This window comes from Anopheles nili, chromosome 2 (genome assembly GCF_943737925.1).
Source record: "Anopheles nili chromosome 2, idAnoNiliSN_F5_01, whole genome shotgun sequence".
NCBI lineage: Eukaryota > Metazoa > Arthropoda > Insecta > Diptera > Culicidae > Anopheles > Anopheles nili.
The window spans coordinates 37,662,679-37,685,036 of NC_071291.1; the positions used below are offsets into that span (position 1 = coordinate 37,662,679).

At 50.0% G+C, this 22,358-nt stretch overlaps 3 protein-coding genes across 3 annotated transcripts; 1 reads left to right on the top strand and 2 right to left on the bottom strand.

The window, feature by feature from the left end:
- Positions 1 to 226: 226 nt before the first annotated feature.
- LOC128731717 (uncharacterized) lies at positions 227 to 1,102 on the bottom strand. The gene is made up of 3 exons (XM_053824850.1): positions 890 to 1,102; positions 412 to 816; positions 227 to 343 (listed from the first exon to the last, which is right to left on the bottom strand). The coding sequence occupies exons 1-3, from the start codon at positions 1,100 to 1,102 to the stop codon at positions 227 to 229; spliced, it is 735 nt and encodes a 244-aa protein (XP_053680825.1).
- A 2,215-nt stretch (positions 1,103 to 3,317) lies between these two features.
- On the top strand, positions 3,318 to 4,189 carry LOC128732229 (uncharacterized). Its single transcript, XM_053825401.1, has 2 exons — positions 3,318 to 3,780; positions 3,846 to 4,189. The coding sequence occupies exons 1-2, from the start codon at positions 3,318 to 3,320 to the stop codon at positions 4,187 to 4,189; spliced, it is 807 nt and encodes a 268-aa protein (XP_053681376.1).
- An 853-nt stretch (positions 4,190 to 5,042) lies between these two features.
- LOC128722494 (uncharacterized) lies at positions 5,043 to 17,347 on the bottom strand. The gene is made up of 8 exons (XM_053816165.1): positions 16,831 to 17,347; positions 12,657 to 12,902; positions 12,335 to 12,588; positions 11,744 to 11,898; positions 10,550 to 10,762; positions 9,735 to 9,879; positions 8,098 to 8,378; positions 5,043 to 5,202 (listed from the first exon to the last, which is right to left on the bottom strand). The coding sequence occupies exons 1-8, from the start codon at positions 17,345 to 17,347 to the stop codon at positions 5,043 to 5,045; spliced, it is 1,971 nt and encodes a 656-aa protein (XP_053672140.1).
- Between the last annotated feature and the right edge of the window lie 5,011 nt (positions 17,348 to 22,358).

Here is a 22,358-nt window from a genome sequence, read left to right on the forward strand (position 1 = left end):
GCCCTTTGTCCATTTTACTTTTCCATTTCTCAAACAACTGCCGAACAAGCTTAGACAAAAAAAAAAGTTCCTCTTAACTTGAGAAAGCTCCGAATGAGAACGCGAGCTCGAGTAGTTTCGTTTCGATTGTAGTTTCGTTTATTGTGACCGCGAACATTCGTTACAAATAAGTTAAATAAATTAACAACTCCTTTCAACAGGTTGAGGAGGGACTTCCTGTCAGAGCCTAGGCGTAGGCACCGTACGCGATGTCCTGGGCGTCGACTGAGGGCTGCTCGAAGGATCGGCCAGCATCCCACGGTCCATGAGCGGCAATATGCGGATGGTGGCTATCGGCAGCCAGCTGTGAAATCGAGAATAGAAGACTATCATTACCACGCGGTTCCGATTACAGATATCACAATGACGTACCTTTTTGCAAAGCTGGAAGATAGCGAGTCCGACCGAAACGACGAACGAGAAGAACGACAGCTGGAGCGAGTTCCATGCCTTCAGTCCCAGCACACCGAGTGCCATCGGGATGAGAGTCATAGCCTTCAGCAGGATGAAGACCATGATCGGGATGACGATCTTCTTCAGCTTCGATTTACGTGCCTCAATACCACGACCGCTCTCCGGGAAGCTAACCGTCACACCCAGCTCGTTCTGCTCCAGATTACGCGGCGACACGGTGACACGAGCACCGGCGATTGGCATCCGGAACGTGACATCATGACTGCGCAGGTATCCTTCGATCTGCTCCACAAGCCCAGCCGGTGCTCGGCCAGATTCACTTACCAGCGCACCATTGCTGCGCACTTCGATGTCATCGGAGAGCTACAAATGGTAAAAAGTAAAGGAATGTAAGGACCTCTTGGCTGAATCTAAGATCTTCTCGATCTTCACGTACCTGGAAGCTGTCCCGCTTGAACACCGTATCAAGGAAGCTCATGATCTTGTACTTAGTGCAGGCGACCGAGTCGTTTTCCGAGCTGCACAGAGATCGCATCTCCTCGACCATCCCGTCCATTGGTGTGCCCTTCCAGAATGCTGGCTTGTTGGCGGGATTAGCCCCAGCCACGGCCAACGCGACCGCCGCGATCACGAGGTACCGGAACACCATCGTTTGCTGACCGGAATAGGGAAAGGTTCGTGCGTTTGTGAACTGTAAGTGTGCGTCGACTGCGTCGAGTGAGATCACGATCGGGTGTGATTGGGGAAATTCGGCCAACGGGCGCTTTTATACGGCGAAACAGGCGAACTGGCCACGAACCTGGGTACGTTGGCGGCCTCGATCGGCCTGTGCGCCGTTATCAGCACATTCGAGCAACCCGATGGCTGCCCGGTCACTAGCAATGGCGATCACGTACACGCGCTCGCAGGGGTTTTAATGACTGGCGAATGTGTGCTGCAGTGCACTCGAACTTCGGTGACTTTTTTTTTCCTCGCTCGTGCGTATCGATGCGAGATCGACGCAGGCTGACGGCGAGGATTTCCTTGCGAATCTGCATGCTTTCACCCGTGAGCGAAAGCATCTGAAAGGGATCGATCGAGGGTTGCACATAATTTATTACTGCACCGAGTACCGCACCCTTGAGGGTGCTGAGCGGACTACGCCAATGCATTTTCCAGGTGGCTCATGATCTGCATACGCACATGGAAGAAGCCTCACCGTCTGTATCCGGTCGCTGGGGTGAAAATGGGTATTACAGTGAGCTCGTTATGTAAAACTGACAATCCGGAAGGATAGTTTAGCGAATTTTATGTAAGCAATGAAAAAACAGGAAAATTAACATATGCGTTATTTTAATGTGGAAATAATGTCAGAGATTAAAGGAAGGACATGCAAGGATTACATGATTTAATTGGTGTTCATAGGAATATTGAAGAATGTAACATAGAATGTGCTTTTTTTTAAATAATCGGGATGAAATATAAAATTTAGAATAAGTTTTAGATTTATTTAGTAAATATTGTCAGCCTCGAGATCTTATCTTAATCATATCTTACAAGCTTGAGAGTAGAAGCGTTGATGGAACGAGAAAAGTAGAAATGAAAAGATTGTAAACGAACAGATAGTAAGCATTATAGAATGCTCCCATTACCCTCCCATGTTTCCCATTACCTAAGAAGATCTGGCACGAACAAGGCGGGAGAGAATTGAGAAAGACAGCATCGTGGTCGAATATCCTGCCAGAAACTGGTAGACAGTTTATCGAACGAACTTACGATAAGCTTGTTCCTCTCTTTCCACCGCTGACGAAGTAGCTGGAGTCCATTCCACAACTAGTTAGGAAGGAAAAATGGATCAACTAGTAATCTTAATGTTTCCAGCGTGTATAATGTACTACAAACCACGTGAGAGTTAACAAGCCGTAAAGGCAGACTTTAAACGCAATGGTAAGAAACTAGATACGAGCTGATTTTTGCTCAATCAGACTATTAAATTATATTCTCTTGAATATCATGCAGCTGGAAGCTTAAAAAGGATGCTCGATATTACACTTCCTTCAAAGCTTTCAATATGAGTTTAGTGGCTCTTACTCAATATATGCCATTCATACGATCAACAAGAGCAAAGTCTCATATCTTCAAGTGGTGTCATTTATTTTCGAAGCGCACGAAAAGCCGTCAGAACTCATCCGCATTTCCTGTTTCTTGCATATACTCAAAGTGACGTAAGCTTTTGTCGCCTGCCAAAAATACTAAACTATTCAACACCCTCGCGCTAGTAAATCGTGGACTATATTATAATATTTATGTAACGCGTAAAATATAACGAGGCGTGTTACTTTTCTGTGCCTTCTTCCAACCCACGCCAGGATGGAACTCGCGACTTGCGGGTTCGCATTTCCATTCAATCGAACGCACTTTTCCTCCACACTCCGGCATACTCTCGCTTTCTACGGAAGCGCCGACCGCACCTCTAGAATGCCAATGACAGACGGCCCCATGCCAGTGAAATGCGGCTCGCGCGTGTAACCGAAAGAAATTTCGACTGCTCGCCCATTCCACCCACGTAAAACCCGCAAGGGTAGTTGTTTTGGAAACGATTTCCCTCTCCCGACCCGGCTACACGAGTATACACGGGGAACGCGCTTATCAGAGGACCGTACTACACGAGCGATGGAAGCAGCTTTCGTGGGACAAGGTAGGCAAACAATTAGCGCGACTCAGGCGGCGCGATATAAAATCAATTGTAATGATTTCCAACCCACTCATACGCATCGCACCCGGCAGCAAGCGTGGACACCACAGCTCGAGAGTCCTGTCGTCTTCATCGTTGTTGGTTTTCCCGCGAGTGTTTTGAGAGTTTCCCGACACCAAACGCCCCCAGGATGCGTTCGTTCGCCGTATTTGCGGTGGTGTCGCTTGCCCTAGTGGCCGGTGGCGTCCAGTGTCATCCTCGTTCTGCGACTGACCTCGCGACGGACATCTACCGAACGTGTTTGGCCAGTGAACACGGGCTCAAGTGTGCAAAGGTGAAAGCTCTCGCCTGGATGGCGGCCGTAAGCGATCAGGACGAGATTCCACTCACTGACTCGCTGACAATCGTTCGCACGAGCACGGATCAGGAACAACCCTCGGAAGAACAGCCTACGAGCTCAGAACAACGTGGAAATGGTCCTGCAAGGCTGCTGGAGCGTATCGACGCTTTCCTTGCAACACACGCGCTTCGTATGGTGCCTCCAGCTGCACTGCAGTCTGAGCAGGCTCGAGCTTACATTCCGGATGTGCTGTTGCAGGGTGGACTCGCCGATAACCTTGTTGTGCCGCTTGCCGAAGGAAACGCCGCGGAAGGTAAGTCTCACGCGAGTCCTCTGTCACGAGACGCGCTCTTAACACCTCCTAATTTCCATTACCAGGTCGTGGTTTTGTGAAGAAAGTCATGATTCCGTTCCTGCTCGGCATCAAGTTCAAGTCGACCGTGTTGGTGCCACTGGCATTGGCTCTGATCGCGCTTAAGACGTGGAAGGCAATGACCTTGGGTCTGCTGTCACTCGTCCTGTCCGGTGCCATGATGATCTTCAAGTTCGCCAAGCCAAAGATCGTCAACTACGAGGTCGTACACTATCCTCAGCCACACCACGTTCATCACGTCGATCACCACGTCGATCATCACGCACCGCATGTGCACTGGGATGCACCTCCGGCGTGGAAAAAGCGATCCTTGGATGCCCACGAGATGGCCTATGCTGGTCAACTGTGACGTGGCATCAACTCGTGCGTTTGGTGTATTTATTTCGCGACCGATGACGATTGAATAAATTATTTATTTTACCCACACTCGAGCTCATAAGTGCCATCGTGTATCGTTTGATTGAAAACATTCTCACAGAAGGTTTTTATCTTATTAGGTCTATGAAATTTTATTCACCTTTTTTTCACTGACATCCTATCGCACTCGTTCGCTCTTGCTCGTATCCCTGGCCCTGTGGCGGATCGGTGGCATGACACACGGTATGTTGGCAACATACTGGCATGCCGCGCCGTAACGAGTCGTAATTCAATAAATAAGACAATAAATAAATAAATAAATAAATATCCACCCGCAATCGGCGCAGTCCCGAAAGGTCGAACCAAACGGAGACGCCTACATGGCCTACGGTGCGCAAAGATGCCTACGAAGCGAAGGACGAACGCATCATCCATCCTTCGCTAGTGCTAGTGCTACTACTAGCGCTCGTGTTCGATGGGATGTGCGGGTTTTCCAATCGCATCCTCTCATTTCCGTTGCCTTTTTTTATGTCCCTACACCCATGTTATTCCTCCTCCAAACTGCACCCGCTCGTTGGGGTGCCCTGGTGAAAGCTCACCGTATTAAGCCTAGCTGGAACTGAAATAGAAACGCTCGCACCCGTTGGCCAATGGGTTTGAAGAGTTTCGGAAAACAAACACACCGATAGCGAACTTTCCTAAGTATGTACTGAGCTATTTACAGAGTAAGAAACATGTCCTATGAGGTATGTGTCGATAGATCGCTGAGTGTAAACTAATGCCGCGCCCTCGCTTCGTTCGGGGTGGCCGTTTCGGAGGCGGAATCCTTCAGGGAGGCGAGGTGCTCACTTCTTCTTTTTCTTTTTCTCCATGTTGATCGTGCACTGGGAGTAGAGCCGCTGGCAGTCCCGCTGATCCTGGCCGTCTCGGGCTGCCTGGACGTATCGGTAGAATCGCACGACGGCTGCGTTTGTCGATGTTGGTTTTTGCAGTTCCGAAGCGTCTCTGGAATGGTAAGTGAGACAAATTAGATCAGTTTACAAGGTCACAGCTTTAAGAAAAAGAAGCTATTTCAAAGTCAAATTGCCACTAAGTGGGAAAGCGTGATTCGTGAATTGCATACCTTTAGGCGCTTCAAGTAGCTCAATCGGCTAATATTTTGAAAAGCGGCTCATTTTCTTATTTAAACTTGTTTTTCGTTTTTGAAAATATAGAAATGCAGTGCTTTGGCATAAAGTGGAAAGAAGCTCCACTTTTCAATACGTTTCTAATACTGAGTAAAACCAGCTAGCCGTACCAAACTGTGCGAGCTAATTTAAAAAGAGCTCAAAAAACATAATCATACTAGCCGAAACAATCGCGAGTCATACGCATGCACAATCAGCAGGTATATGACACGTGGGCTGAAAATCGACACCACGCACAATACCCCTAAATTAGTCCTACTAGGTGACACCGAATTGTCCCAAATCGTTCGCAATTTGCCTAGCTCGAACCACCAGCGGAAGTGACACGCGTACTCACGACGAACGGATTCATCCCTTAACGAGGGTATGGCTCGGAGGAGCACAGTACCCACCCCAGACCACACGCCACCCACTGCGACAGCTATGATAAACACCGCCTTTTAGGGTGCCTAACAATAGAGAGCGAGCCGTCAAACAGTGCGCCGTTAGAGGCGCATTGCGGTTAGAGATGCCGGCGCCTCCGGGGAGCATTCGAGCTCTGGGGATTTCACCGGTCAGCCAAGCATGACCAAGCATGTGTGTAATTTTGCTTGCGCTGCTGGAAACGGCCTGCTTCACCTGTCACGGTACCCCGCCGCTTTCCCGGGGGTAGCTTCGGCGAAAGGCGCTGGGACGGTTGGGATGCGTCTGCGAACATGAAACAACAGATTTCTTTCTCGTTCAATCAGGTGGTCGAGATTTTTTTGTTGCTCCCCCATCAAGGGTGCTCGTGCATAAACGCCTCGAAGGCAAGCGCGCCGATCGTTGCACGTGCGCTTGGTGCAGAATTGCAGCAAGGTCATTCGCAGAATCGTTCCAATTTGAACGAGAAATTGCACCTCGACGGAACCACGTGTGGGTTTCCAGTAGAAAGTCATCACCAGGGGTCTCCGCAATGAGACCCCCGAGGAGTTGGCGATTCAATTTTGTTAGCCACACTCTATTCACCAAATTTTCACCTGCTTTCCTTCTCGCTAGGGGTTGCGATTCCGACGGGAAGGAAATGCCGCTGCCGAAAGGAAGATAATTCCTCACCCCGAGCCGGAAAAGGTCACCGACGGGAAAGTAATTGCGCACTTTCGGTGGGGCTGCCAATTAGCCAAAATATTTGCAATGACCCCATTTTCGATTGCCAGCCCCACCCGTGGCTGTTGGCCATTTTTTTGTCTTGCTCCTTCTGTACAGCCAACTGCATGGCAGGGAAGTCTAGATAGGAGAACGCTTCCGCCGTTAAACATTAATTACCCGGCTTCATTCACCGGTCATCCGGCGCAATGAAAGCCGGGAGTGTGTTTGTGGGTATGTGTCTAATTTCTAGCTCGGTAGACGAAATGCGACGAAATAAGTGTCCCCGGTAGCCGTAAATTCGCTATCAACAAAATTAATCATCAAGTGAAACGAGCGCACTGGCTCAAAAGAAACCACAAAGCTTATACGTGATTAGGCCCGAAAGGTCGAGCATCATTAAACTTCGCCACGGTTAGGAATATCAAGCCCAAGTAATATTATTAATCGTTTCTTTTCGACATATTTATAGCCTTAAGCCAAAATCTGATTTATCATCTCTAGTGCTAAATGACACGAAATGAACTAAACGAACGACAATGGCGTGGCAAATCGTAATCGTTAAACATAAACAGCTTCTTCACATATCACACTCGCAATCACGTGAAGCAAATCTACCAACATTATCAGCCACCGGAGAAAGTGCATTATCACCTTTTTTCCCCCGATTCTAGCGCTGTACGTGGCTAACGTTTGCAAATTATTCGTTCAACAATCGTACAAGAACAGCCTCAATGGTGACGCTTTGGCAACATCGCAAGCTCATCAACCTCCAAGGTACAACCATTAGCGTCCTTTTCCTCCTCCAGAGTGGCCACTTCCCGTTAGGACAGCACCACTAATTGCGCCTCCATTCGCTTTCGTTTTTCCAGCTTGTGGAAAATTTGAACTAGCCTTCCCGGCCATACAGCTGCTCCTGGTGCTTGGACCGGGTTCACTCGCATCGGCCCCTTCAAGCCTGGCTACCAACGGCCACTGACCTGTTAATTAATCCATGCTCGAACGAAAACGAAACACTAGCCCGATAGCGTGGCCACGTTGGACCGATAACGCACACGTAACGCGTGTGAAAGCTTCCCGAGCTCGCGCCCATATGGAGCAGGTTGGTTCAACAATCTGGCACGGCACATTCTCTTCCCATGTGGTCGGGTTCAACAGTGGATGCTCCCACGACCGGCTTGAAGCGAGGCTCGTGACCGTGACGCCACGTTACCATTCGGTAAAGCGATGATCGCGAGGAAGATGATGATGATGATGATGATGGCGATGATGGCGAGGTTGATACGCGAACGTTATGGTAACGCGAGACATGTGCAGGCTTTTAATGTGATCTTTAACTTTGTTGCCTCACTCTCTCTCTCTCTGCTTTGGTGAGGTTGCATGTGACTATGTTTGATTGTTTCGCCGGTAAATGCAATATATACCCGTTTGAGAAGAGGGGTCTAGGAAAACTATTTTACTTCAAGTGTATAAGCATGAAAGATACTACAGACCAAATAAGATACTCTAAAGATCCGTAGAACTTGGCTGTTTTTTTTGCATTAAAAACGACTTCTCATCTTAAAATGAATTCCTTCAAGAAAATGCCCCAAAAGCGCCCCAAACTCACCTGCTGAGTTCCGCCGACACGTAGTTGCTGTGCGGGCTGTACTTGACCGGGTTCTTGTACATGCTGCAGACGAGCCGCTCCCGGCAGCTTTCATCAACGATGCCGAGTGTGTTGAACACCTTATCGAGTCGCTGCAGGATCGGGCTGTAGAACGCATCCACGGGTCGCGGTGTAACGCCCTCCTGCACGTACGCCTGCTGGTTCACGATCGCCTGCTGCTTCGAAATTAACTTCTGCTCCTGCGCTATCCTGTAAGCTTCCTGCCGCTGGGCTTCACGAATCTGCGAAAAACAAGGGAAAACACCCGGAACAGGCGCATCAGCGAGGCGAATGAGTGAAAGTTCTGTCAGGTCATAGGCTACAAATTGGCAATCGAACTCGAATTACTATCGCATTGCGTCCGCGCGGTGCCATACCATGGCACCCTGTGAATCCAGTGCGTGAGCATTCCATACCGATCGTGATCACGCTCAAACACGCCCCAACGGTGAGCAGTTATTGTGTCCAGTGCGCTAGAAAGTATGCCATACCAGTGCGCCTCGAAAGTGCCTCGTCTATGAGGCGCGTGCCATCAGCATGCTTTCGATTGGGTTGGGGTGCGTTTTGAGTGTGAGAGTCGGCCACGTGATCGAGCCCTCACCGGAAGCGCCACTAGGCGCCATTGAGGCCGTGGTAAATGGATGGGCGTTGCGAACGACGCCACGGGTTGCTTGACCTTCATTTCGTGCGGTCGGGCACTTCGGGATTGTTAATTATTTGCCTATTTACCCAAACCAGTCGTGGAGTGACACAGACGTCCAGAAGTCAGGCCTAATCGGCTGTTTTAGCTGCGTTCATAAAACATAGATTTGGTTGAACCATTTGTTTCGCGTCACATTACAATCAAACACTTTCTTGCAACTAGCGAAAAGAGAATCCAATGGACGGAGAACCTTTCACACGCTCACTTCGGTTCGGTGTGCTGGGTGTTTTTTAATTGGTGTTAGAGAAAGGCTTGCGACGATGTCACTAAAATTGCATGTGACAGCACTTTGATTGTGGAAAATGAAAATCATAGCTATCATGCCGCTTGGGAACGCTATTTCGTTACATTATCATCTTCCAATTTGAGCATGCAAAACGCTAGTATTCACCATATCATTAAACCTTATGTCCACTGACGGTTAGATTTAGCTACAGATGTAGATGGCGCTAATTTTCCACCATCGAAGGGAAAACAAAAGCAGTCCTCCTCGTGAGGCAAAGCCAATTTGCACACGAAGAAAAGCCGACAAACCCAAACCAGGGCCATCAACCATCAGTACTTTCCTTCGCCTAATAACAGCGCCTTTTCGATTGCCAACTCGAGACTGTAAAATAAACGCGCGGCTTCGGTGACTTATGCAAATCGGGCACACGTGCCGTTGTGCTTCAATCATCTTCGCCCGCGATGCACTGCACTTGCATCACTTTCACCTGCATTTCCCGGAATGACAAAGCCACGCCAGCCCATTATCGCGACTGCCTTCGTTCGGTGCCATTTTCGAAGGGACTTTTTTGTTCGCTCGTGTTTTTCCCTTTCATCATTCCATGCGATCCGTAATTGTCTGACCCCGTGGGGTCGTCCATTGGCTTTCCTTTTCTCTCACTATACTTACGATCTGTTCTTCTGCAGACTGCGTCGGTCCCGAGGGTGCTGACACGTACTGGGCCGCTATCGAGGTGGCCGCTCCGGTCGGAATGCGTTTCTGGGCGGATGACGAGTATCCTGGTGGTCCGTACACCGGCTTCGGGCTTTGAATCCTGCACGTAACATCGAACGGAAGGACACGATCGCAAAATGAATCGAAAACAAAAGGACATGTGCATTAGCGGTCGCTTGAGAGTTTCGTTTTCCATATCCCTGACCAACCCCGGAGAAGGAGAGGATCGAAGGATTGATCATTTTTTCTTCTTCGGGACGCTGGGCGTTCGTTGAGCAGCTTCGAAGCTGATCAAGCGGCACCACGAAACATCGACATCTGCCATCTTGCAATCTTGCGTCGAAACGCGGCCATTATCCTTCGTTCGGCGCATTGGCAGATGTTGATGTTGCGCGGCAGTGCCGTGGAGCTGGAATTTTTTTCTAATTTTCGATCGTAAGTGTTTTGCTTTTGCTTCTCACTACCCGCCAACAAGATGAACAGCCAACAGAAGAGGGTTAGTGATGGAACATGTAATTAGCGACTCGGATGATCGGTTTTAGGTGAATTTCTGCCCACCGGTTTTTTCCCGCAGACATGATGCAGAGAGATGATGGAATGTGGAAGGTTAATCACGTGCGAGAAAAGGAACGGGTGAGCCTGGGGAGACGCACAAGGACCCGCACCACTCTCAGCGTGGGGGGTGGGGGAGGATGGGTTTTTCCTTCGCGGCTCTTGCGCCCCTTTCCCCGGCGGTCCCTGTTGCCCTTGCCCTTGGGCTGCGAACCTACCTGCTGGCGTGCTGCGTGAGTGGATTTACATTGTAGCTGCCGCTGCCGCCGGCGGCACCGTTCGTGGAGGCGGACGGTGAGGTGAAGTATGGCGATGATTGTGGTGCTGATGTATTTGTGCTTTCGCCCAACCCCCATGCTTTGATATCGTTCAAGTCATCGTACTTTGGCTTGAACGACGTCTCTACGTTCGAGTTTCTATCGCTAATGAACCTGCGTTCGAAGAAGGTTTGGTTGGTATCGGGTTTTTTTTTTGTTCTTCTAGTTTGTTTGATGATAGGCCGATCTGTCGATGATCGTTAGCATATGCTGGGGCGTGTTACATGTTAGGGGTGATGTTTTTGGTGTTGTGTTGTGATTATCTCTGCTTTACAAACGCCTGGCGTGAGCTAAAACACCATGACACCGCTACTGCTAAGAAACCACCACCGAAAACAGATTTCACACAAAACGAGCGAACGAATGAAATGAAGGGCGAATTTTGATGGCCAATGAGAGGGGACATATTTGATACAAATTGACGCCGAAAGGCACGGAAAGGTGACGCCAACGGACGGCTGGGCTATCTCACTTCCGGAAAGACACTCTGCCAAAGCGAACTATAAAAATAAAACACACGCGGACAGGAAGTTCGGAAAATAGCGAGATAAAGCGAGAGAGAGAGAGAGAGACAAAGAGATCCGCGGTGGAAACAGAGAAAACAAAAACGAATCATTAGTGATGCTGCAGGCAAGGCACGTGCCAACGACCTCATTCTAGCTAACCAAAGCTGTGGAATTGCGCGAAAAAGAGGAAAGAGATAATAGAGCGGGAAAAGCAAAACACAGCGGGAAAAAAAGATAAGGAAGCACGTTTTCCCGAAAGTGGCAAATCGATCGCGTGTTCCGAGTTAGCTAAGCGATCACTCTTTTCATCTGCATTTCAGCCGGAATTGATAGGATAAAGACGTTATTGAATACGTTGTTGAATGGAAAAATAGTGAGTCTAATTCGACAAAAGACTTCAATTTATAGAGCAATGGGGTATTTCGTCTACAAGGCCAAAGTGCAAGCGGAGTACGTCAATGTGCATCAATTTAAAGTTGTCCACAAACTACCACCCTCATCCACCTTAACCCTTTATTCCCGGGAAACATCTCTCACCATAAACCACTCGCGATCACGAAGAAACCCTACGAAGGACCGCAATACTCACTCTGAGCCCAGACCGGGCGCTGTAAACTCATAGTTCACTTCCGGCTGGTAGTGTGTGTGGGGTGGAACAGGCGCCCCATGAAGGTACTCCGAAGGGTGGCCACGTGGGGGTTTCGTGTAGATCAGCTCCGGAGTGGCGTGTTCGTGGGGGTAGAACTGGGTGAGATGAAAATGCGATTAATACCTTGATTGCGGAATTACGCGCGTTTCCTTTGAGAAAGCTTTAAGCCCAGCCGAGAATCGCGTGGGCTTATCTGACCCGACGTTGGCTTATCGGTACATCAACCGGGATGACCCATAACGCGGTTCGTAATTGGAAATCCCACACCCGTGAGGCAGCAAAAACCCCGACGAAAGCGCGTAAAAAAGAGAGCCATAACATAACCTCCAAAGTCGACCGTAAACTCGAAGGCTCGTCCGGACGGCACCAAAAAAGCAACAGACACACGAAAAATTAACGCGCGCCTGGTTCAACGAACTCTTGACCGAATTTCGGACGCCCAATGTAGGTGACCACGCGGAACCATGCGCGAGCTTTTCCGCCATTGCCAGTGCCGTACGGCGCCAACGAAAATTATACAATCGCGCCTACCGTGTGCAGGTGGTTGATGTGGTGCTGGTGATGGTGGAAGTTCGGTTTGTGGTAGGACGCGTGATAGTACGAGCAGAGCTTGAAGATGTGCGCCAGGGCCGGGAACAGGAACAGCAGGAACTTCAGCACCAGCTTCTTGGCCGTTCCGACACCGACCAACAGCGGCAACAGCCACATCACCTTGATCTTGATGATCTTGATGACGAGCACGATTGCGAGGAACGCGAGCAACAGCTTGTTCTGGAAGAATTTCTCTGCAAGAAAGCACACACCAGACGTTAGCGGTGGAAAAATGAGAACCGAAAGGACATCAGGCGCTTACTGATCTTCTTGAAGAGGATCCTCGGTGTGCCGGTTCCACGTGCTTCGGCAAGTTCGGTACGTGGGACAAGTTCAAGCTTCGCGATCATCCCGTTGCCCTCGATCGAGCGTGGCTGGATGCGGAAGATGGCACCATCGAACATGACCTCCGGCATCTTGATGCTGACGTCGTGGGTTAGCATGAATTTGAGGCTCTTGTCGCGTAGCGCCGTCGTGACTTCTTCGATCGGGGAGGATGGCTCGAATGCTGCTCGAAAACGAAATGAAACGAAACGAGACGCTGGTTAGGATGACAATTTACACCTCGAGGACTGCGGTTGAACGCAAACAATGCGGTATGTGATGTTCCACCGATTCGGCCGAAGTGAAAGTTTAAAGAAACCGAGCTTACGCCGGTGTTTGTGTGTGGTGTGTCGCCGAAATTCGAGTGGAAGGTTGAGAGCTCTGTGGTTATCAGTTGGAATGGGATGGAGAAGCCGAAGGAACCAGTTGAATTGATGCAAACCGGTATCCGGCTTGATCAATTTCGTGTGCCCAGGTTACGCTGGTGGATTCGTCCGGGGAAATTGCTCGAGAGTAAATATGAGAATGTTTTAAGCAATGCAGGACACACCGTAATTTACCATTTACGAAGGGAACGGATTTCGGTAAACTAAGGTGAAGGTACTTTCATTCGCCACGTGAACACGCAATCGAAATCGAATCGAGATAAAATATGTATCCAATCTCTGTTCGTGCAAAGTTCTGAATAAAACGAAACATAGGGATGTTTCCGAGTATCTGAGTATAAATCATCCTTAAGCCCGTGGCGAAAAGAAATTCAACTGCACAAAAGAAGGTCAAAATCATCCTTTTCTCACGTGCTGCAGCCGTTGCCGGACCGGTACAGTTGCCGTTCGCAGCAGACGTCCTTTTTTTTTCAACTCCCAGCATGATTCTCGACCCGAGAAGCTTCTCACCTGCCCCAACTGTGGCGTCTTTCGAGAGCGGGAAGGCGTAAAAATGGGTCGACGGATGACCCAATTGAGACGGCCACCGTTTTATTGGGGCGTTGTTGCTTAATCATCAGCCAAAACTCGTACACCGTTTGCACGCTGGGAGAATACGTCAAAAGCGAAACTTGAGCGTACTTTTTACGCTTCAAAATCATCAAATGAATGCGTACAGAAACACGACTTATTTCTTTGGAAAATTGAACCGTTCGGATAAACTTTGTTTTCTCAAATGACAACGCATGTTACGAATGATGTCATTGCTTTCCAAAAATCATGCAACGCACGTCACCAATACGGTTGTCGAAGACGTAAAAAATCCACTTCACTGAAATGAGTCAGATTTGGTCAACGCTACTCAGATTAATTACGAATGTACGGAATTCACAACAGTGCCGGAGCAAGCGCTAGTGAAAGCGTATAAGAGAATAAAAATCAAACATTAAAAGATTAGCGCGGCGAGCAAATACAATAATACAAATATTTGTTTTATCTTCTATTATTATTCCACGCCAGGGGTGGCCCTATTGTTGACAAACAAAACCCGCCTCACAGTGCATACGAGAGATGAGAAAAAAAAAACAGCATCACCGCTGGGATGAATTTTCATGAGCTTCTCATTTGTCACCGGAATGTGGGTTAGCGTGTGGCGTGTTTCCCGAAAACAACTCCCCAAAAAAAAAACCACCATTCCGGGGGTGAAATTCACCACTTAGAAAATCCACGTGCTTTCTCCACCGATAAGAAGCGCCCGTAAATAGTTCGAATTTTCATCTGACCGAACCACTCCAAACCATGAGCCATCGAGAGCCATCGCCGGCCCGTTCAGCGGGATGAAATCGCGCGTTCGCCATCACGAATTTAATGGCGGAGAAAAGGGCCGCGGCTAAATGTGTCTATTTCGAATTTCCTCCTCACCAGCGGTTTTCTCCAGCGCTAATGTGTCCCCCGGGTTGGCGCGCACCGATTCAAGTGCAGCTCAAGTCGCAGCTTAAGATCGCCGTAAAATTACCCCATCGAACGGACGAATTTTCGTCAATTTCCCTTTCGCCGGTGGAAAAGTGTGGCGTTACAGGGTGTCCACCCTTCGACTGGGGTGGGTTTTGTTTATTGGCCCGGCGTCCGGCGTCACCGAACGCAAATGGGCGGCATTTGTACAAACAAATTGCTCCCAACGGTGCCGGCTTTCGTGCTCGAGCTGCTGCTGGTGGTGATTGAGTTTGGCTTTTTCCGATGGGTGCAACTTTCTTCCGGCAGTGCTGTCACCGGACCATTTGTTTGCCATCAAACAGGTGAGTTTCACTTTCCGCACGCTGCCACACACACACACACACGCAAGGCTGGCTAAAGCGCACGTTCCAAAGTTCACGCCCCGAATCGGATGTGGCCGATGGGAAAAGCTCAGGATGAGACTCGTATCGTATCGTTGGCTAATAATAGGCTAATGCGCGCCCGCCAGCCACACCGTCAATACAGGTCAACAGGGTGACGGCCGAGGGCGTCTTCCGGGATGGCCACTTTCATCCCTTCGAGGGCGGTTGCGATCGAATCAAGGAAGGGATCGATTATGAGCCGACCGAGATACGCTGCAGTGATGCGCTCGAGAAGCTGAATGGAAAGTGCATCTCATTTGCCACCCCCTTCCCCCGCGAGAGAGAGTGAGAGAGAAAGAGCATGGAGGATCTCATCCGAAAGCTCGTTTCGCCATTTGCTTCGTAGCGGCAGGAACGCATCCGGTGGCGGTTGTGGCAGGCAGGCACTCGAATTCCAACGCAATGGTGCGTGCGTGAAACCGGTTCCGGACGGAGACGACCTCCGGTCTGTCGGCCTGGGGACGACCCTCGGCGGCCACTTGGCTTGGAAGGTTTCGCTTTCCATGCGCCACGATCGCGCCTTGTTTGTGAGGCCGCAAGTGTAGTGAGGCGAGTTGTCCCATCGACACACATAAATCAGGTCCGGGCTTTTCCGCATCGGGATCGAAAGCTGAGCCGTACTCGCACGCATGTGGACACTTTCTTCTGTGGCGGGCGAGTGATTAGCTCCCTAATTGGGGTTGGGGATGCCGTTGGCCGAGTGATCTTGATCGAGTGACGATGCACGGGTGCCCGGGTTCAAAGCGGGTTCTTCTTTGATGAGGTGTTGGAAGCATCCATTCAGTGGAACAGAGGCTCTAGCCACCGGATGCTGGTAATTTAGAACGATTCCTGGAGCGGGGGACCTTAAGAGCATCGATGTGTTGAAGAAAGTGTTGATTGGTTTGGGGAAATCTCTGCGCGATTAGACAAATGATTCCTAAGACGCCTTACTCCTTGCCAGGCCGGTTGCTTTATAACGGTTAATTTTCAGAGCTCCCTAATTTGATGACATAATGGCATAGAACGAGAATAGAATACATAATTGGTAGTCAAAGTGGCAAACAAACTATAATCATTGGCGGTCAATCATTCTCATGCATCTCGATCCTAGGACTTGACCTTAATCGGTATATTAATACGGAGCCAAATAAAAAACGGTTTTCTGAACTCTCGAGCTCAATAAACCCTCGTAGAAGATTCACCATCGCTTCTGCCCAAACAGGCACGTCTTAACAACTCGCATCGCTGATGAAACCTGCACAACTCGTCTAGATGATGATCAGCACGTACTTTCTTCCACAGCTTTTCGTATACTTTCATTTTGCTCGCAAGCAATCATAATACCCTCAAAATGCTCCACCCGACCAGACGCATGGCGTCACCACTATAAAAGGTCAAAAGTGTACCATGTTTTAATGAAGACATCAATGAAATGACCCACAACTGCGACCGAGAAAGGCATAAACCCTTCCCCTAAAGTGTAGCAGCAACAAATGACCCAGGTTGTAACTGCGTTATCTAATCTCAAACACTGCCCCAGGGCCTTCGGTGTCCAGCGGGAAAACAAAACAATCTCCTCCAACACGCGCTGACACTGTTGTTCCTCCTGGGGAAGCCATTTCAACACTGGTTCAGCGTTTGGGGGCAGTTTGACCGCTTTTCGGTGTCATGGTGCGCCATCGACACGCGCATGCTCAGCACGTGCGCGTACTGCGGGTTATGATCTTGGGGTCATGCGGACTACGCAGGGTTTACGATTTATGATCACTGATATGAAATGAACCTCACCCTCGAAAGGGCTCATCATCCTCCGCACGACACAACTTACCCCCACGAGCGTCCGGGATCTCGTTTTCGTCCACATCGTCGCTGTCCGGTTCGTTCGCCTCACGCGTGTACTTGGTGAAATCGACCCGGTTCCGTAGGAATTGCACGCGGTTCGTGAAATTGACGTTCTCCACCTCGAGCTGTTCACCGAGGAAGCTGTACACGTTCTTCTGGATGCAGGCGAACGTCGGTTTACGCATGCACTCTGCGATCAGGGCATCCCAAAGCCGATTTCCGGTCGAGAACATCGCCCGACCGGTGGACGAGCTGGCGTTGGCTGGTTGGGCCTGGACATGAAGGATGCTCTCGCTGGTGTTCGATCCTGCGGCCTGGGTCGTGGCAGTAACGCTCGTAACGCTCAACATCAGCACGGTTAAAGCTAGCAGCAGCAGTTCGCTCGTTCTCGTCGGTCGTCTACGGTTGCCGGTATTGGTGTGGCCACCATTTCCACCGAACATTCCGTAACTGCCAATGTTACCGGGCAACTCCGATGGTTCACTCTGCACTCCTTGCTGCATGACGCACCTTTTAGGAACACTCGCACACTTTTTTGCACACGATCACTTTACAGTTCACCGATCCAGCAGGACGGGCTTCACGTTTTCACTCACTCTCGCACACACACACACACACGTTACTGACGTCCTGCGATCATGCCACTGCAATGAAAACGAAACCTATCAATGAGGCCAGTCCGGCGGAAAGTGAACGTCTTCAGCTGATGTCGCAAGGTGAACTAAACCGGTTGCGATCTGGGCGCCACTAGAAAAGGTCGTCCATCGGTGGATTCCCAAGACCCCAGATGGAGCCCTATTCCTGGCTGCATAAATCCCTCCCACTCTGGCTATTTCTCATATATCACCTCCCTCAGAGAAGCAGATGATCCTAATGGCGCCAACCCAACCTCCTCGGATTGGAAAGTTTATCAACCAAGCGGAGGGTTTGCGATAGGGAAAATTTTAGGACGCCTAATTTTAGGGTGGATTTTTGTGTGTACGGGTCCACCTCCACTGCACCTTGCACCTCGATTTGGTACGCCTTTGCCCATTTAATGTGGCGTGGCACTTCGTTCCGTTCCGTAACTCGCACACACGAACCCAATTCCATCGGGCCACCTGCCGTACCGGACAAAGGGAAATTAATTTGTCGTTCTCGAATTTCGTCGAAAGTTCACGAACCACGCATAATCGACCCAATTCGGTTTAGTTTTTCGAGCGACCTGGGATGGCCGCGTGGGTCCACATTCAATCGAGGAAGCAGAGCATCACCTAGAAAGCGATGCGACACACGCGATTTTCGCGCAGCCCAGCTGGAAACGGCCTCTTCACGCGATCAGAAGCACGGGCTTTTTCTCAACCCTTTCTGGGTAGGGAGTGAGTGTTTTTATTTGGGGGTGCGTGAACTTGGCGATCTGCTTCGCATGCGTGGTTTTGATCGGTAAATAATTGCAACCGAGCCGTCTGTTTAGGGTCCCATTCGCGTATTTTTGACCAACGGCTAATCGGAGGCTGCTCGAGCCCGTTTCGTTCCACTTTGACCGATTTCTATTTCATCGCGGCCAAAAACGACAACGACGAGGGCTTGTCTCCGGTCCATCAGCGCACTTGGGACAGCGATGCATCGCTAATTTGCGTCTCGCGAAAGCGGAGGAAGCGTGTGCACTTCCTTTGAACCCAATTTCTCCCGGGTTGGATCGCAGAAAAAAGTGAAAACCACTGTCCGGGAGACAGGTCGAACTGGGGATTGTTGTTTTTTTCTTCATCTCAACTACTGATGCTGCTGCGAGGATGACTCGGTGAAACCTGAGAAGATCGCACTCGATCGCCAGCACTTGCTGTCGCCGATCCGTATCGTAGATTTCCGCACCGTGCCCAATGAAAAGGGGCAGCTTTCCCGGCACCACAATCGTGTACCCGCGATCGGTAATTGAATTCGGGCAGCCCGGAACGGTTCACCCAAAATCACCGCCCAAAAGCGCACGCGACTTCGATCGTGGAACTATTAGGGCGCGATCGTGAAATAAGCACCCTACACACCTAAAATGGCACGCCTCATCTCACCACGATCGGGGCGCTTTCGCGCGAGCCACTTTGCATCGCGCATAAACGCATCAATTGATTAATCAATTAATCGGCCCCTCGATGGGTGAGGAAAGTATGGCCACCGAGCCGGTTGCCGCCATTAATATTCACCTACTTCCCTACTGAGGTGCGTCCAGCATCTACAGCCGTTGTCCGCGCCACTTACATCACGGCACAAACGCCGACCGCCTTTCACGGCCATCGCAGCTATCGTGGCCAGTGATAATGGCCAGCCTGCTAGGCTGCTAAGATAGGGGAGGCTTTTCCCAACTCGCGATCGTAAGCGCACGGTGCGTGGAATTTGAAACTTTTATCACTCCCCTAGCTGCAGGCGGGAAAATGGTGGCTCAACAACAGCACGAACACACCCAGACACGGCATGAGCATTTGGTAATATTGTTCCCGCCGACTGCGATCGGCTATTTTTCCATCTGCACTTGTCCACTCGGCGGTTTTCCTTCGTTCGCCATTTTCCCTTATCGCTCGATCGCGGGAGGCTGCGTTTCGCTCGTGCCACGCACTGTTTAACGCCTCGCCTTCGATCAGATCGGACACGATCGGTGTGGTTTCTTTTTCTGGTCATGTTTTGTGGCTTACATTTTCGCGCCATGTTTTGCGCCCGGTGTACCGCTTGTTGGTCATTTTCTCCGCCGTCCGGACGAGGATTAGCTTTCGCAGGTTACCATTTGCCAGATCGCGATGCTTTTGGATTAATCGCGGCTCCAGATCCACCACTGGCCAGCAACTACTCTGGTGAACCACTCATTTGAAGAGGCCTCCCGGGTCGGCAGGATCAGGCCACCGAAAAAGTAATTTCCCTACCGGTTCACCGTGGAAAGCGCTAATTTCTGCAGCGGTTAAATTGCACCGGTTTTGCATTAGGTTGCACTAAATTTTCCCGAACCACGCGTGGTGCCGCAATTTCGTAATTGCAATAATACTACCACGAAAAGCTTTCTATCAGAAGCCGGCACGCACGTTGAAATCGATCCCCTCCCACGCCTAATGGACTCCCGACCTCGGGAGGAATCTCCGGCCATCTGCGATTGGGTGGCGCAGTTTTTTTGGCGTATTTTTATTTGAGGTTCTACTTCTAAGATTTTCCCTCGCTTATAGCGCCCGGCCAAAGGAATGCCGGCGGTATTAAAATGCAATTACTTTTTAACACACATCGTGACTCCGCACGAAAAATTCCGAACCTCTAAATCCCGTTCTGGGCGTTCGGTGGAGGCTTTGTGTCTGAAGTGCAGGAGCAAATAGCATAGCGTAATAAGGGAAGAAGAAAAAAAACGAGTAGGAAATGAACGATCACACATTTACGCTCATCTGACGCTAGCCGGGATGAAGCAGCCTAACAGAGAGCGTACACAACAAAAAAAAAACACAGATCGATGATGAGCTAATGCATATTAACGATACGGAGGCAAGCGAAAAGTTCTTCCTGTACGATTGGGTTCCTCGGTGGCTTCCTCACGTACGGTGATTTACCGCTAAAAATTCAGAGCAACAGGCTGCCTGGCTTCCAATGGCAGGGCAGCGAAAAAGGGCAGTTGGAGATAAAAAAATCAAAGATACCTCGAGAAACGTTCGATAATAATCTATTAGCGGCCTTTAGGTGGGTCAAGACGATCTAGGCTTGTTCGGGCGCGGAAAATCGATGAAAAAGCAAGCAACGGAAGCACGCCAACCTTCTGCCACGGCTGGGTTTCGATTTTTTGTTGAAACAAAAAAAAAACATCTGTAACAAGCAGAACGCCTCCCCACATCGAAGGCACAAGAACGCGCACGGAGCGCCCAAAAATGAGCCCGTTCGCGTGCTCATTGCGCATCAAGTGGCCGGAACAATTTGGTAGCGCATAATTTGGAGGCGTTGTTTCTTTTTTCACTCACTGGCACTGGGTCGAACCGGGCATTTTGGTTAATCTTTCCTGATCAGGGTTAGTGGAGTATGTACAGCGATCGAGTGGGTAAATTTTACGAACGGGAAATAATATATAAAATTGGTTCCTCTCGCTTTTCGGTGTCAATTTGGGTAAGTAGGTTGGATCGCGCTGTTTGCGAGTTTGATAAGATCGCGAAGTATCGATCGACGAGGCTAAACGCTTCCCACATTGAGGTGCCTCAAGGTAACGTCCACTTCATCCCGAATTTGGCGCCCTATAAAGCTGTCCGTAAAGTGCACACCCAACTGTTGGATTCATTTAAAAGCTTTTAATGGGACCATCCCATCTGGAGACCCTATTCTGGAATTGCGCACAATCGTAAACGTTGCGCTAATTGCGCGATCTAGCTCAACCCAAAGATGGACCTTCTCGTGGGGTTGCTTGTCACGCGTTACAAAAGCAAGCGCTCACCATAATTCGCCCGGAGAAAGTGCTGGCATTTCCCAGCGCACCGTTTGTGATCCAGAAATTCCGCCGTATTCAGCTGACAAGCGGTTAAATAAATTATGCACCATCTTCTCGGTTCGCCACCACGAAACGCAGCAGCGCCCATGCAAATGCAACCCACATCGCCGAGGGGGTTCCCGAAAAACTTCAGCACCCCAATGTTGGCACCCTAACCGGCCTGGCACCCTAAAGGGGTACCGTTTTGTCTCCGGCCACCAACCCGGTCGGGCGAGGCCGCGTTCCGTTAGCGTTCGCTTATCAACCGCGGCCATTTCGGGGTGAATTAATTAAACCACGCACGTCGGACCCAACCGAAACAACGCTGGCGCGCACGCACACACACACACACACGCAGTGGGGCCGGAAATCGGTCAGCGGCAAAATTATTCCACCAAACCCCCGGCAACGGCAATCCCCGGTGCTGATGTGCTGCTGTTCCGCTTCTCTCGGAACCACGCGACCACGCGATTTCTCCCACTTTGCAGCCCACGGGAGCAGGGCCGAATTCTCAGCCAGGGTGCGAACGTATTATTTTTTGAATTTTTTGCTTTTTATTATCATATTGTTACCAAACCGGAACTCTGGACAACCGTTCGGCCAACGACCGGCCCCATCCAACCGGCAAATGTCACGTCGGAAAACCGAGGAGATCGCAATATCGGCGACACCTTCAACCACTAATGGAGCCCTCTGGCGGTGCGAAATTCAACCAACCGTGGGTTTTCCGGGGGTGACTTCTACGCGATCACTCTCACGCAACACCGATTCGATCACGCCGCTAATGCTGGGCCAGTGATTACGCCGAATCCGTTTCAAAAGGATGTTTCACCCTCGCACACTAACAAATGCTTTATCACACCACCACCCCCAAAAACATCCCTTTCCCGCACGGTTAAAGGTGCGTCCGCGGAGCTACTTAGTGCTCACTAATTAATCACCGTGTAAACACACTCTCCCGGGCGTACACTCGCAAGGTCCGGCTACCAACACTCGATCACTCGCTCAAGTTCGCCCACTCTGGCACACTGCTGCAACCCAGCTCGCACACACGTTCGTGG

What these genes read in the sequence shown, in the direction of transcription:
- LOC128732229 (XM_053825401.1), top strand. Translation starts at nt 3,318, where the DNA reads ATGCGTTCGTTCGCCGTATTTGCGGTGGTGTCGCTTGCCCTAGTGGCC. An exon ending in CGAAGGAAACGCCGCGGAAG is followed by an intron (nt 3,781 to 3,845) that starts GTAAGTCTCACG and finishes TTCCATTACCAG; the next exon opens with GTCGTGGTTTTGTGAAGAAA.
- LOC128731717 (XM_053824850.1), bottom strand. Translation starts at nt 1,102, where the DNA reads ATGGTGTTCCGGTACCTCGTGATCGCGGCGGTCGCGTTGGCCGTGGCT. An exon ending in TCAAGCGGGACAGCTTCCAG is followed by an intron (nt 817 to 889) that starts GTACGTGAAGAT and finishes TACCATTTGTAG; the next exon opens with CTCTCCGATGACATCGAAGT. An exon ending in TCTTCCAGCTTTGCAAAAAG is followed by an intron (nt 344 to 411) that starts GTACGTCATTGT and finishes TCGATTTCACAG; the next exon opens with CTGGCTGCCGATAGCCACCA.
- LOC128722494 (XM_053816165.1), bottom strand. Translation starts at nt 17,347, where the DNA reads ATGCAGCAAGGAGTGCAGAGTGAACCATCGGAGTTGCCCGGTAACATT. An exon ending in ACATCAACCACCTGCACACG is followed by an intron (nt 11,899 to 12,334) that starts GTAGGCGCGATT and finishes CATCTCACCCAG; the next exon opens with TTCTACCCCCACGAACACGC. An exon ending in AGTCTGCAGAAGAACAGATC is followed by an intron (nt 8,379 to 9,734) that starts GTAAGTATAGTG and finishes TGTTTTTCGCAG; the next exon opens with ATTCGTGAAGCCCAGCGGCA.